General features: G+C 38.9%; 1 protein-coding gene across 5 annotated transcripts in view; it reads right to left on the bottom strand.

The window, feature by feature from the left end:
* The window catches only part of FARS2 (phenylalanyl-tRNA synthetase 2, mitochondrial), a 210,384-nt gene that overhangs the window by 76,475 nt on the left and 117,263 nt on the right, over positions 1-16,646 (bottom strand). For all 5 annotated transcript variants that reach the window (XM_015854553.2, XM_015854558.1, XM_015854557.2 and 2 more), the window contains one exon: positions 7,478-7,638. In XM_015854553.2, the coding sequence (XP_015710039.1) occupies positions 7,478-7,638 (161 nt within the window). The remainder of the gene's footprint in view (positions 1-7,477; positions 7,639-16,646) is intronic.

Genomic DNA, 16,646 nt, shown 5'->3' with positions numbered 1-16,646 from the left:
CAGTGTTGAGCGCACATCCAAACTTCTATGTGCAGAAGGCTATTTTGTAACACTTCTCTTTGTTTTACAAGAATTAGAAAATGGGTTCATAACTCCTGACTTAGGAGAAGGGGTTATGTATGGGAATAGTTATGCAAAGTGCATTTAATGCATGCGCAGAGGAGGATGCAAACAATCCCCAACAGAGGCCACTTCTCCTCATTATTTAATTTCTAAAAAACTGCAAAAGCAAGAGCAATCTTCTGCAGCATATGCACACCGAAGCATTACTTATTGTTCACTTTCTGTTCCACATAGTCACTACTATGTCTCATGCAGATGAATGCAGTTCAGGACAAGCGTGATAAAAGCAATACAGACTTTTCCAACCATGCCTTCTGTTGTTTGGCTATTCTCTGTAGCTTAATTCATATTCTGATCAGAGAAGTAGTAGCTGAATATCAGGGTCTTTATTAACACTGTGTACTTCTAAAAGGTGCTCTTGTTCATGCATACACACACATGCACCCAGATGCGTTTTCCCCAGCCCTCATTTCCTTGTGAGGCTCTACGGTTCAGCTGCAATGGCTAATCATAATGCAGACAATGGCTGTAGGGCTTTAAGCATGATTTTAGAGACCACTTTACCAAAAGCCCTTTGCAAGATGCATCTTTCATGCAGAACGTTTGCACAAATGTTAAAACTGCTTCAAAGTTAAGTCACCTTTGACAAAACCCAACTTTTTATACAACATTGGGACAAAGAATTACAGATATAATATCTTAGACATTTATTTGGTGGTGTGTGATTACTAGTAAAGACATCTGAATCTACAAAGTTGCATGCTTACATAGTATAAGTGCTTAGGTACACATCAAAACAGGAGCTTTTCTTTCATTAAATGATATCGTACACTCAAAAAGGTACATTTTACCCTGCTGAAGCAGTTTTTGTGATAATTATCTAGGGCTCACTACATTCCATTAGGCAGAGCACAAAACCACTGCCCCCCAGTCTTGAAGAGCCTTCTGTTCTAGGACGCTATCAGAGAAAGCATTCTGAGGCAGGACGTACATGGTAACTGTATGACAACTGTAAACAGCAGGGAAAACAGAACTACTGAGTAAGGAAATTGATTTACTTCTCAGGTCAGGGCCAAAGACTAAAGTGAAGATAGTCCCTGTGCTATTTTCCTAGAAATAATTCTATTCATTGCACTGTAATTAAACCAATATTAGAAGAACATTGGCAAGAGCATGTGTGTTACCCTTCTTATTACCTACATACTTCTGTAGACAGTAAGACTGAACATCTGTGGATTCCTGCTAAAACCAACAGCGGCTGATTGTCATAACTTTACATAACAAATCCATGTTATTTCAGATTTCCAGGTTTATTTCTTCACCTAATATTAATTTAATGTGGGTTTCAAAGTATATATCACGTCTGGAAATTGTTTTGTGGCTTATTTAAGCACTCCTTCTAACCATTATACTTAATCATTTGGGATGCAATAAAGATTGCTTGATACATTCAGTAGAAGAATTACTCATTTGTGAGCTATTTGTTTTAAAGAGCCTAAACCAGACAAACAGCAAATAGATAAGGTTTAGAGATCAAAGGGAACCACAATAACACATGCTTTTGGAAGCTTGGAGGACAACAGAAAACACCTGGTTTGGACACAAGACGTGTCAAGAGACCTCTCTTGAGGTCGGAAGGCTCCCATGTAGAAGAAACTCCTCTTTCCATCCTCATGTGTGACATTTCTTTTACAGGCACAACGCTGTGGCACACTACTTAGTAGTAACTACTCAGTGTAGTTACATACATAGCTGCTGCAGTGCAAATGGAAGAGCAAAGCAGAAAAGCACATAGGAAAGAACAAAAAAATATGCTTCTTATCCTGTAGTGAGAGAACCAAGGCTCTGGAAACAGGCAATAGAAACCTCAAAAGCATCAAAATCTTTCAAATGTAGAGGAGTTTCAATTGCTGTGTCTGATTGGAACTACAGTCAAGAGAAAGGACATCTTCCAAGTGGGAACAGGAGCATTTCACATTTCAAGCTTCCAAAACCTCCACGGCACTCTGAACCTTTATTAATAAGGCCTTGTACTTCCCACATAGTTGAGAATTTGAAGAAAGAAAGAAATGAATTCAACTTTTAAAGTTATCTGCCATGTCACAAAAACTGTACTGGTGTACTTCAAAGGTCAGGCTGAGCAAAGCTTAAAGCCAAATGGATCAAAGGTTGGAGTCTAGTGCATTGATGTGCACTCACAAGAAGGGAATCATTACCTTTAAAAGGTTATGGAGATTGTGAGAGATCCCCAATGACAAGAGACATGCAATAGTTGTGCCAGACCTCAGAAAAGCCAGGTGGCAAATTAGAGAACCAAAGGCTGGTAAGCTTCACCTTAGACATGGAAAACCATGCAATGGGGCATCTTGAAACACATTTCCACGTGCACAGAGGAAAATGAAGTGACTAGAACTAGTCAGCATGGATTTACCAAAGCTGAATCAAGCCTGACCAACCTGAATGCTTCCTGTGAGAAAATTTCTAATCCAGTAAATGGAGAGAACAGCAGCTGTAATTTACCTTGATTTTAGAAAGGTTTTTGGCATTGTCTCTTAATGTATGGATAGACTTAGCACTGGCTAATGAGTTTCTAATGGCATTCCTGTAGGGTATTAGTAGCATATTGCAGGTGTCCGTCTATACTGGCACCTGTACAGTTTCACATCCTTATCAGTGACCTGGGAGAGGTGATCCAGTGCTTCCTCGTGAAATCTGAAGAATGACACCAAACAGTGGGAGCTGACACACTTGGTAATTAGACTGCCATCCAGAGGGACCTAAGCAGCCTGGAGGGATGAGAAAGCTGTAACCTTACAAAATTTGAACAAGGATAAATGCCAAGTTCTACACCTGAAGGAAGAATCCCAAAGCTGTAGCAAGAAAACAGACTAGAGACTGACTAGTACGCTGAATTCCAACTGCCTACAACAGCCATTTTGAAAGTTTTCTCAGCTTCAACCCTACAAGGCACTGATCCCACTTGTTTAGATTCTAGGAAGTAAGAGAACTCTGACCCAAACCTACTAAAACACTCAGGATATACTTGACTTTTAGAACAGGAACTAACTCGTTGATTTAAATGGGATTACTCACAAGTTAGAAGCTCAGCATGTGCTTCAGTACTTTGCCTGACTGAGGCCAGAGGACTCAGGTTCCTGGAGCTTCAATACTATCACTGGCTATAAATGATACAACACTTTGATGAGAGAAGACTTGGTCAAACAATTTCTAATCCAGTCATGCAGTTCATTACAGAGCCTCTCAAAAAAGAAGGTATTTTTGCCTTCTTTCCTTGCCTATCCAAAATTAAAAAACAAGTTTCCCAATATTCTGCAGTTTACAGACAAACCCAAGATCTACACATCATGGTAAAAGTTTGACTGACATTCATTCAAGATGATCTACAGAAGTCACATGTAGGAAAATTCAACTTCCCCAAAGTTATGCCAATAAAATATTGATGCTATTGTTGTACCTCTGTTGTACCTCCTCATGCGTCTACACACACACACTTCATACATCTTCAATTACATGAAAACTAATTAGACAATAAATCACAGTTGAGGCTGTACCTCATTTGTTCCGACATCCAAGTTGAATTTACATACTAATGGCTGTGCATTTGCCTTTAATAGATGCACTATTAGTAAGTAAGCATAATAAATGATTAACCATTTAAGTTTGGAGTTACCTAATCTTGATGAAAAATATCCAAAAATGTAGCACCTATTTAATCTACTTTTTTATTGGAAAATAAAGCTAATCACACAATAAGAAGATGAATATAAATTATATAGACTAGCATACTAATGATGGATTAGATGGACTCTTTTTGCTGTGAACATACTAAGATTAAATTGGTTGAAATTGTTGGCTTACACATGAAATTATCTGTTTTCCAAAGCACGGAAAAAAGAGAATAGATTAAGAAGTTTTAATTTATAAAACACTTCCCTTGGACCTGAAAGTGAATTTTATATTCATAAACTACTAAGGTTTCAGGACAAGTGACCTCATCTCTCGGGAACAATCAGTTACGTGCACAAGAAAGATGCACAGGGCTGATGACTGTCTCAGTAAACTGAAAAGTGCAGAATAACAACAACATAAAGATGCTCTGTGTAGAGGTCTAACTCATATGGCACACTGAACAAAGGGAAGTGAGGTAACCTTTGTTACCTTCCATAGAGAATAACAGAATCACAGAATTTTAGGGGTTGGAGGTTCCTCCTGAGTTCAGGCCCCTGCTAAAGCAGGCTCCCTACAGCAGGTCTCACAGGAAATCATCCAGATTGCTTTTGAATATCTCCACAGGAGGAGACTCCACCATCTCTCTGGGCAGCCTACTCCAGTGCTCTATCACTATCACAGCGAAGACGAGTTCTTCCTTGTGTCAGTCTGGAGATTCCTGTGTCCCAGTTTGTGCCCATTGCCCCTTCTTCCACTGCTGCTTGCCACTGAAAAGAATCCTTCCCATTGGACCTGACTCTCACACTTCAAATATTTATAAATAGTGACAAGAGCCCCTCTCAGTTCTCTCTTCTCGAGGCTGAACAGCCCCAGGTTACTCATCCTTTCCTCATAATGGAGATGCTTCTTCCCTTCTCTAGGAGTTACATCTATCCAGTCTCTATTAAAATGATCGTGGTTAGAAAGTCTGCTACAAGTAGAAGCTAACACTGTTTGGAAGAAACTGATTTTGGGAGACTGCATGTGCCAGCAGATACAAGGAAGTAGCAGATCCCTGAGTTGATAAGAGTGCTAAGAAGTAGGTGGTGCAAGGGTTATTGTAGATATTGCAGAAACAAAGAAAATGAGAAGAAAGGAACCCTTATAATGTCACCTAGGGAGTCTGCATTTAGCTTGGAATTAGATACTCTTTGCACCAGTGCTTCCCTCATAACAACATAAACACACTTCTGTCAGACCTGAGACCGGGCTACAAGACTCATCTACAATCAAAATACTCATTTAAAAGAACTGCAGCAGCAGTAGAGACCATGAGCATCAGCTGAAAGTGATTTGTGAGGGAAGAATAGTCAGTGGGCACACCGTGCAGCTTGCTTGGTCTGGCAGCGCAGTGATGGAGGTTCCAGGAACTGTCCTGTCTCCAGAGCCCATTCATCTTAATCAACACCTCTGGGTACACTGCACTTCATCTCAACTGTGAGAGTCTTCCTTCCTTAAATGTCATTTCATTTTTGTACCTTTTCCTGTAAGTTGTCAGCCCATGGACATATCTTTTTCTTTTAAGAATGCAGGTTCAACATGGGCCAAAAAGTGATTACATGCAACTCTGCTCAGAGCTCTGATGAGCAGAGAGATAACAGTGTACTAGATCAGATCCAAGCCATTTGTTTTACTATGTTACGCCTTGCAGGTGCTTAGTCTTTCCTGCCCTGTCCATTCTTAGCTCTTCATTTCACAGCCTGAACAGAAGCCCTACACATGAGTGACTGAAGGCAAGTAACTAACCACACGCTGCTGCGACTTCTGTCAAATTATAGCTGGAGTGATTTAGGTAATAGAAATCAACACCATAAGCTGATCTGTGGGGAGCAGAACTCTAGCACTGCTGTGCTGATTGACCCCAATGGTACAAGCACTGTCAGCTTTCCCAGTAGCTTTTTGACCTACTGAAGCCTACATGCATCAGTTGAGGAACTGATGACATAGGAAAAAGCTTGACACATTCAGGCTGCTTAAAGGCACAAAACATACATTTATGTCCCAAGAAAAAATTCAAATCAAACTCCATTCAGAACAAGAATATATTTAGCCCTGCTATTATTAAGCTGACTGCTGCTCACCATGGTCTTAATCTGTTTGAAGAACATTTTAATGAACAGAAAGAAAAATACCCCAGTTGGTGGATAACACACAGATTATAAAAAGAGGTAGGGGAATACCCAAAGGTTGAGAAGTCTATCACAGTTAAGCACATGTAGCACGTCCATGAAGGATGGTCATTTACCCAGACCTTGTGAGGCTGCAGTATTAAATCTGTGCAATAAAAGGCTCTCAGAAAATACAATCCATACTGGTTCAGTTCAGCCAGGCTGAAAAATACTAGGAAAAGTGGCAAAACTGTCTTCTTTCTGTAAGCAGTAACCACTACCCGACTGCCCTAATGATAGTGCTACAGAAAGCAAAAAGAAAAGAAAAACATCTATCCATACATTGTTTTGCACAAGTAGGTGTCCAGACGGATCTTATATATCTCCATAAAAGGAGACTTCACCACCTCTCTGGGCAGCCTCTTCCAGTGCTCTGTCACTCTTACTGTAAAGTTATCTCATATGTTTGTATGCAACTTCTTATTTTCAAGATGTGCTAGAACTGCCATGAACAAAAAAATGGATGCATCTTTGGTTTGACATGACTGCCTCAGCGTTATCACTGTTGATTTTCCCTTTAAGCTTTTCAGTTTTTAAAAATGATAATAAAGCTGCTCACAAACAAACCAAGGAAAATGTAAAAGGCAGCAGTAATAAGTGCTTTTATGCTCTACTAATTCATACTTTGTCAGACATCTACACAGTTGTCAGCTCAGCTCCCCCAAAGACCAGTGATCCCAGCTGACTTAAGCCTTCCTGTGCTGATACTGAAGAATATTATGAAAGTAGCATTTCCACTTGATCCATTTACGCTTGACTACTTTGCTACTACAAGAAATAAGATAAGTTGCCAACTACAAAAGCACGTGAAGTCTCAAAAGAGGAGTTTCAAAAGAAGTTGACACTACACTCTCACCCACCACTACCAGCTGGAGGAAAGAGCCAATGTATTGAAGATGGCGGTACGTGTTCAGAAAGCATTTCATCACTGTTAAACAATGCAACTCACATCAAATTCAATGAATTTAGAGTGAGAACTAAGGAGAAAATTAGAAACATACTATAATGGTTGAAGCGTCAGCATCAAACAGGTTTTTATGAAAAGAATTCAAGAACACAATCAATTCAGACACACATCTGTATCAGTCCTTACTCTGGACAGATCTAAAAGTTAAATACATGTTTAAGTATTATTCAAAACAACGATATTCATGGAGTATCAGCAGTAACTCAGAACATTACCTGGCTGAAAACATGTTATCATCAAAAGCCAGATTCTATTGCATATCATAGTATCATAGTATCATAGTCTCGTGCGGTTTGGAAGGGACCTTAGAGATCATCGAGTCCAACCCCCAGGATTCGAGCCTCTGTGTAGCAGAGCGGCACTTCTACCACTTGCGTCACAAGGGGGATAAATATCAGATTATCAGAGAACTGTGATAGTTTGAAAGGCTATGTTGAGAAACCTGACACGTTAATGATCCAGAATTTTAATTATATTTAATTATATTATATTCTTTAGGCCCACACACACTTCTTACTGACAGAAAATTATTGCATACATATTAATTTACCTGGAATTTTATTTTTTGGGAAATATGAGGTACAATAAATTGCTTCAGGAAGCGTTCATCTTCACTCCAGAACAGTCGGATGTCAGGAATATCATACAGGATCATGGCCAGCCTCTCTAAGCCCAAGCCAAAAGCCCAGCCAATTTTATCTTGAGCACCAGCTGCAACAAACAAACAAGAAAAAAATTCAAGAGGTTAAGCTCACAAAATCAAAAATTAATGATAAAATGTTCACCTATTTCCTAAGAAAAGAAAAAATGTTAAGTGCCAAGATGGAAATGCCTACAAGTAATCAGCAATGCAAAATATACAGGTCACTGACCTATCACACTTCAACCAGAATGAGCAGTGAGACAGGGCATATCACTTGGTTTAGGAACTGCAATAGGCAATGAAGCTGCTCTCTGCACTTTCTGGTTCCACAGTTTCAGACAGATATTGAGAAAGGCTGCAGAACACTACAGACATGTTTTCTTTGTTATCCTTCAAGCTTAGCATTTCATGTCCAACTTGACTGTTTAACAAAATATGCAAATGTGAATTTCCTATTCAAGATATTTAAATGGACTGACAGACTAGCCAAGTCCATGCGGCATTAACATCACTGCCAGCATTTGAGGATCAAAATTCCCTCTGTTGAGGCACCTGGGAAAAGCAGGGCAGTGGGCTGCTAGGCCCTGTCACGTTGGCATCACACCTCCATGCAGGTTACTCCTGGGATGCTTCCCCTGGAGAAAGCTGCTGCCCCCACATACACAAGTCTCTTTTATGCAGCTCTAAACACAAAAAGACAAGAATATTTAATCCATAAGAGCGTTACAGATATTAATGATGCAACACTTCCATCAGGAAATATTCATACCTTCTTCATTTACAGGGCAAGGGTACTGAGTTATTAAAGTGAGTTTTTTTCCAATGTCACGAGCCATCTCCATGTTTACGCATCATTCTAGTGATTTTGAACTAAGTTGAGAGCCCAGCAGCTCCACAAAGGCTCACAGCTTTTTCAAATTTAAACAAATTCATAAATAAACACTTAGTCTAAAAGGATGTGTGCATGTGTGACAGGCTTGACTCTTCCGCATCAGCACTAGCAGCTTCTCCATGAAAATGCTGTGGGAGATTGTGTCAAAGGCTTTATACTAAAGCCTATGTAGACTATGTCCACAGGCTTTCCTTGACCCACTATGTAGGTCACACAGTCATAGAAGGAGATGAGTTTGGTCAGACAGTACCTGCCTTTCATAAAACCATGTTGGCTAGGCCTGACCTCCTGGTTGTCTTGCACATGCCATGTGAACACACTTAAGCTGATACACTCCATAACCTTCCCTAGTACTGAGGTCAGGCTGACAGCCCTGCAGTTTCCCAGATCCCCCTCCCAAACTTTGTTATAGATGGGAGTCATACTGGCAAGACTCCGGTCATCTGGAACCTCCCCAGTTGACCAGAACTTCTGACAAATGGTGGAAAGTGTCTTGGCAAGCACTTCTGTCAGTTCCCTCAGTACCTTCAGGTGGATCCCATCTGGCCCCATGGACTTGTGACAGTCTAGGTGGAGCAGCAGGTCACTGTTTCCTCCTGAACTAATGGAGGGGCTATTCTGCTCCCTATCCCTGCCTTCCAGCTCAGAAGACTGAGTACTTTGGGGATAACTGTTCTGACATTAAAGACAGAAGTAAGGAAGGCACTGAGCACTTCATCTTTTTCCTCATCTTTGATGGCAATGTTTCCTACTACATCCGGTAAGGCATGGTGATTTTCCTTGGCATTACTTTTGTTGTTAATGTATTTGTAAAAACACTTTTTATTATCTTTTACAATGGTGACCAGATTAAGTTCTAGCTGGGCTTTTGCCTTTCTTATTTTTCTCTCTGCATATCCTAGCAACATCCTTGTACTCTTCCTGAGTTGCCTGCCCCTTCTACATGAGATAAACTCTTTCTTCTTGGGCTCCTTTGTATTTCAGGACTGACTCCTAAGGAACTCTCCTCATCAATCTTCTAAACAGCCCCAAGTCTGCTCTGCAAGGTAGCAGTTCTGTCCTTCCTTACAAATTTACCAATATAAAGATCTCTATCATTTTGTAGTTGCTATGCCCAAGATTCCAACCACTGCATCTCCCACCAGTACTTCTCTTTTCATAAAGAACAGATCTAGCAGGGCATCTCCCCTGGTAGGCTCTCTTACCAGCTGCATCAGGAAGTTATCTTCCATACACTCCAGGAACCTCCTAGATTGTTTCCTCTCTGTTCTATTGTATTTCCAGCAAAAGCCTGATAAGATGAAATCTCCCATGAGAACAAGGGCTAGCAATTGCATGACTTCTGGCAGCTACTCATACAATGGTTCATCTGTCTCTTCATCCTGGCTGGCTGATCTACAACAGATGCTCAGTAGGTTATCAGTTTTGCAGACCTTCCCCTGATCTCTACCCATATGAACTTAACCTTACCATAACCAGCAATTAGCTCTGCAATATCAAAACACTCCCTAACACACAGATCCCATTCAATCAACACTGTTCTTGCATCCTTATGTATTATTTTATTTTATTTTATTTTATTTTATTTTATTTTATTTATTTTTTTCCATCTTTGGACTCAGTAGCATCCCCAACATCACACAGGAGGCTGGAGGGAGAACTCTATTTACTGAAAACTATCTCTTATCAGAAAGAAGACAGAGTGCACTTATTTGGGGATTGATGGTATCCTTAAGTATGCTGTTGCGTTCAGTAATGATACAGAACAGTCCAGAGTCTTGTTTAAATAAGGGCAGGCATAACAAGCTTGGGAAAAGAGACACTCATCTCTTCCATTTTTTCAATTAACCTGAATCTGCTTATTTACCCAGAATACCTAATTGATTCACCATGTATTTTTAATCTGCAAAGAATGTTTTGATTTCATATCAGCAAATTCTTGTGAGGACTACATCACACTACTTTGCACTGTGTATCACACAAAAAATTACCCATCTATCTACCTAGAAACTTGAAGCATTGTCATCTGAGCTATGAATAAACAGCCATCTGTTGGATGATCCTAATACAATTATCAGAAAACAAAATTCTTAAGTTCCAGAAGTCAAAACCATATCAGTGATTTTTCTTCTATTTAGAAAGAAAAAATAAAAATATGGACAATTGGAATTTCTCCTCAAAAAAGCAATATTAAATTTCCAATACAACCCACACCTTCATTCATTTTAACTATGATCTCTACTCCAACTACCTATTTGCAATCCTCCAAGACAATGTAGCATAAAATATGTGATCAGCAAAACTGAAGAACAGTCCTGAACATATTTCTGTTTGAAAATTAAAAGTTAGCTTTTCTGGTGAGTGAAACCCCTCCAAAACTTTTCATGGTGCATATGTTTTATATTCGTTGAATTTTGATAATTAGGACATTCAGAAGTCAAGCTAATGTGAGTCAACATGAAAGAAAGAACAGTCCCAAATAACTTGAAACATTCTGCTTAAGAGGCGCAGCCAAAGCAGCGGATTCCAGGGACCTGGTGAGGCAATCATAGCATCACTGCTTGAAATAATGCAGCCCAATGGATAAAGCATTCCTGACAATCGAGCTTTACCCAAATAGCCCTCAAAGGTTTGTACAGTGCCAGGTTCCCGCTGCCTGACATGAAAACCTTGACTATCCACCAGAAAAAAAACACCAAAAACAAACAAAAAAAAACCAACGCTGGAAGCTTTGCAAGTCAGGTGGCCAAAGAAAGAAAAGAAAAGGGCAAAACAGTTTGGTTTTAGAAGCTGATTCAGTCCAATCTGATTAAAAGAAAAGGTTGTGTTGTTTTAACTGTGTTTTACAAGGGAGTCCTATCCCTTATCTTTGAGAAGTCATACCTAAGTGCCTTCCTCTTAAGCTTCCAGACCAGGTGAATACATGGATCTACTTAAATATGGACCAATCGAGCCATTCTCTAAACTAAAACTGTTAAATAAAAGCTAAATTTCATGAAGCACTTTTTTTTTTTTTTCCATTTCAGTTGTGAATGAAAAGTTAAAGCAACATTTATTTGTTAATGAAAAATCAATCCTTAAAATAGAGCTTGAACTGCAAGAGCATCCCATTGCATTAGAATCAACCACTACCAACCAAGATGGGAAGCTCTGCAATTCCTCTGTGAGACATACATAATGGCCTAGCAGAACTCATGGATTACATCCACAGAATCTTCAGAATTACCCAAGAAGAGAAATGTTCAACTTCCCAAGAAGAATATGGCAAGACATTTTACACTGCACAAGACACTTAAAGCATATTTTGTAATGTAGTATTACGAACAGGTTGACAAAACTTTCTTCATTATACACTTCAGTCATACTTATTTTATATCTATGCTGGCTTTTATTTAACAATTTTTGAGACTCCTGTAAATCTGCCAATAAAGAAGTCTTACTTTCAGTATAGCCTAAATTGGGTCTTCAAATTGTTATGCTCAGCAGTTACTGAAAGCGAAAGAAATTAGATTTCGATCTTGGATCGAGGCGAAGTCAGGAGCATCTACCAGCCCTGCATATAAGGTGCTCTTCTCAAAATGCTCAGAAATGAATATATCCAAAGGGGATGAAGCTAAAAGCTGAAATGAAGTCCAGAAGTAAAGATTCAGATTTCTTCTGCTTTCAGTTTAATCCATGGCTATCACTGAAACAGATTCATGGTGGGCAGAGGAGTGAACAAATTCTCAAGGATACACACACTACACATCACATTTTAAAAGACGAATCAGTGCTTTAAACTGTGTAGAACATAATTGATATACTTAATGAACCCAGGCAGTCTTGTACAGAGTCAACAGCTGCACTGAATGAAGTACACAATAGAGTACAGCCTAACAGTGTACTGCCTTGATTCACCAGAGGAAAACAGAAGACAAGGAAAACCAAAACTAAACTATATAGACTTCCTTCCATGCACAAATCAGAGAGAACACAGGAAACAAAACCTCAGCCAGAGCAGCTATTTAGCAATGTGTAACACGTCCAAGTGAGAAGTGCACTTCACAAACTTCAGTCTCAACCACATGTTCTCATACTCTTCTCAGACTTCCAATTCAAACTGGCAACACTTAAGCCTTCTCTCCATTTGGTACATCAGTCATTTGTTCTTTTTCATCATCTTCACCTTCCTTTTTATATATTTGCACATTCTACAGATGTGCAAATGATCTGTGTCTCAACAGATCACTGAAGGGCTCTTTACCTAATACTTAAATTTAACTGTGAGTTGACAAAAAACATCAGAAATTCTAGAATCAAAGACCTATGCTCATATTTGAGATTAATGGACTTATAAGCAGGCTTATAAACTAGGGTTTGAAAATAGCTCCTGAAACATTAAGATTTGCTTACTAGTATAGGTTAAGAATGCACATTCTACACGGCAATGATGTAAACTATGCTTGCCTGTGCTAGAAATAAAACATTTTAAATGGCTTCCTACTTTAGATAAAACTGCCATTTACCAAGAGTCCGAGATTTTATATGGCAAAAAAAACCACCACCCACTAAGGTATCAGTATAATACAGAAGAGCTTATGGAACTGTGAGGTCAAATGGCATGTTATTAAGCAATTGTGGTCAAAAATCTTACAGAAGTTTCTTTCTTAACTGCTCTCTTCAGCAGAAGCAAAAATGAAAATTGTCACATTATTCTCTAACTCTATTAAATTGATGCATTCAGACTCCTGTGCACAATCCAGTCTAAATTACCTCCTAAAATAAGGACTTGGCTTTCAGGCTATGCATGCTAAGTAAACCACTCCTCAAGAACTTGAGAGAAGAAGTAAACATTCAATTATGTCTATTCTTGTTGAAAAAGAACTTATCTTTCTAAATCTCAAATATGGAATAATTTTCTAACAATAATAGTCACTTTGAGACCACAGCTTTGTCTCATGGGTCAGACTGATCCGTTCTGCTCGCCTCACTTGAAAACTAAGCAAAAGAACTTTAAAGGCTTTGACTGAGTTTTTAATATTTATGTTTATTTTTGTTCCATAACCAAAATAGTCTTGTACATACATATTAAAGGAACAGCTTGTTTAAAAAATTTTAGCAAGGGAAGCCATACACTACATTCAGTTTTCTTCTAATTTGTAATTAACACACATTCTAACATCTTTTTCTAATGTTTCATCAAGCCAAATAGCCAGGAGGAAAACATTTCTGGTCATTAAAAGGGGAGGACAGGAAAACTAGGTGAGCAGGAGAATAGAAGAAACTAACATGAAGGAACTTTTTTTTTACCCCTTGAATTCAGCCTTTTTTATTTTCCAGTTATTTTATCTTTCTACTTCCAAAGTAATGAATTCTTCAATCCACCTTGCCTGCTCCTTCCATCTACCTCCCCATGCCTGAATCCACTTCTCCCATACCCACAAACACACTTCTAAGTAATCACAACAATCTCAGTGACAAAACCACCATTAAACCAAATCTTACCTAAAACTACAGTTACTTTTTCAAGGTTCACAACCACAGAATGAGGTACGATTTATCCTTGAAATGGTGAAATGGTGAAAGATAAAGTACCTGTTTAACTTCCAAGTGTAATACAAGACACTGCAATAACTACAAACACTTTCATGGTATATGACCTTCCTTCTTCCTTGTAATTCGGCTCACAGATATGAACAAATGACTTGTTTAGTTTTCTTTTTTTTCTTTTTTCTTTTTTTTTTTTCTTTCCTTGTTCCTTTATAGAGGAATATCTTAAGATTGGACATCCTCCATGAAGGGCAATGCAGTTTGCTTTCTTAATTTATGCCACAGAGCACAAAACAAGTTGACACTTGACAGGTTTATTTCCCCTGACTGCCTGTGGGTTTTAGTACTGCTCTTTTTGTTCTGTGTATGTAAAAGCAAATTCCATTCCCTTTGATAATGTTTTGTTCATTCAGGGAAACATTGGATTTTTGAGTTGTTGGGTCTTTAATATCTTTAAGTAATGTTAATCTCCCTAGACAATGTGGCCACACAGGTTTGAAAAAATAAAAGTTATGAAAAACACATGAGGGGCTGCCATTTCTTGGAAATACGACGTCTACAGTGTTGTTCAAAAATTCAATTACAAATCTCATTTTTCAAGCGTGTAAGTACAGCTGGACAAAATTCATTCCATATATACTCACTGTCCCCAGATGAAAGCTTCTTGGCAAAATTTCACAAATACCTATGTTGACTATTTAGCATCTTATGAAATGGTCTTTTCTTCAAGAACAGGCAGAGCAAGGAACGAGAACACAATGACCATCACAATGTGATATAATCTTCAAGAGATTAAGACACTTGCAAAACACACAGAGATAGAAGTTTATGTACATCATAGCACTGGATGCTATTTATCTTTTGTTTGATATTCCTATTCAAAAACCAGAACAGTCAGAGCACTTGTACATTTCAAAAGGTTAATAATTATGTTCAGCTACAAGCAGCACAGCATCACGGTTAGTCTGAAAACACACACAGTAAATTCAACTTCTACAGGCAAGAACTGATATTGCATTCTGTGTTTTCTACAGCACCTACCAAAATGAAGCCTTGAGGTCATAAATGGGTCTTCTTCACTCTACAGTATCTAAACCAACACTGCCTTGTAATTAAGATTGAGTTCTGTCAAGGTTCGAGGCACACACTATTCACTGAATTCCAAAATCATGTTATTCTAAGATACAGAAATGCTTTAAATATATCATTACAGAAAGATCAATGTGAGATCATACACTGCAACAGGAGTTTTCAGACAACAATGCAGATGCATAGGGTCCTCCTGAATTTGTCTCTATGCTATATGACTATGCTAAAAATAATGCCTTCATCTGACATTTGATCACTTGCAAATATCTGCATCTATATCAGAGTATGGATGTCTAACTAGTCACAGGATACATTTTGCACACAAGGAACAGATAAAGTGCTTACAGCTTTGGACATCTCAGGAGACTCGGTTCTGTACTTCAGGAATCAGAGAATCACTCTGATTAGAGTTGGAAGGGAATTCTGAAGGCCATCTACACAGCTCCCCTGCAGTGAACATGGACATCCACAAACAGATCAGGTTGCTCAAAGCCACATCCAACCTCGCCTTGAGAGTCTCCTGGACAGGGCAACCACCAGCTCTCACAATGGACGTGCCTCACCATCCACATTGTAAAAGACCTTTTCCTTATAATACTTATACCTAAAAATCCTTATACCTAGACCTTTTTACATTTAAAACCATTCTCCCTTGTCCTATCACCACAGACCCTGCTAAAGAGTCTGTTCCTGTCTTTCTTGTAGCTCCCGTTGGAGAGGAAGGGAGAAAAGAGGAACGAAGATGAGAGGGCCTGAAGGGCCACTGCCTGCTCTTCTGCCTGAGACTAAAATCTCTATCTCCTCTCTCTTGCCAATATTCCCAGCAATACTGGAGTAAAACTTGCAGTTAGAAATAAGGCTTTGTCAGCTTGTAGCAAACTGCTTGGCTGCTGTTGCCACAGTTGTTTGAATTGCATCCCTGGAAAGTACTTGCGTTCTGCCTACCCCAACCCCTGGCCAGTGACGTGGAGATATCAATCACACTGTAATAATCAGCACTCTTCTGGGGCAGGAACTGAAGGGTTATATTTTAGGCAAAAGAATTCTCCCTGCTATTCAGTCCATCCTTTGAAATTACAGCTGATCACTAACAGCTGGATGGCTATTAATTTGTTTTCTTTACCCACTGGGAGGCTTCCAAAAGGAAAAAGAAATATCTCTAAGATGCATTGGGTATCTACAAGAAGATGCTGAACATAATTCTGGGGGATGCCATCACCTACTTCAGCACTATTTGTTGCTGGACATCTGACCTAACCTTGTCTCTTGAGCTCTCTGGTAAAGAAGAGAGAGAGAAATGCAAATAATGATTCAGTATCACAAGCCATATATGGAAAAAAACGTTTAATTTTTTGAGAGGTAAACCAGGTAAGCTGAATTTGACCTCAAGTTTTCATTTCAGCTTTAATTTTCATCATAAGTATTCCTCTAAGATTACAATGAAAAGAAGAAAAATACTTAATCTCGGAATAACCACCTCCCATGAAATCCTCTCTCGGATTTCTTTCTCAGATTTCTTTTAATTACTTCCATGATTTTTAGTAACCTCTCATGATTTCAGAACTC

The sequence above is a fragment of the Coturnix japonica genome, chromosome 2, assembly GCF_001577835.2.
Source record: "Coturnix japonica isolate 7356 chromosome 2, Coturnix japonica 2.1, whole genome shotgun sequence".
Lineage (NCBI taxonomy): Eukaryota > Metazoa > Chordata > Aves > Galliformes > Phasianidae > Coturnix > Coturnix japonica.
The sequence above is the reverse complement of the archived record's forward strand: the minus strand, read 5'-3'. Positions and strand labels throughout refer to the sequence as shown.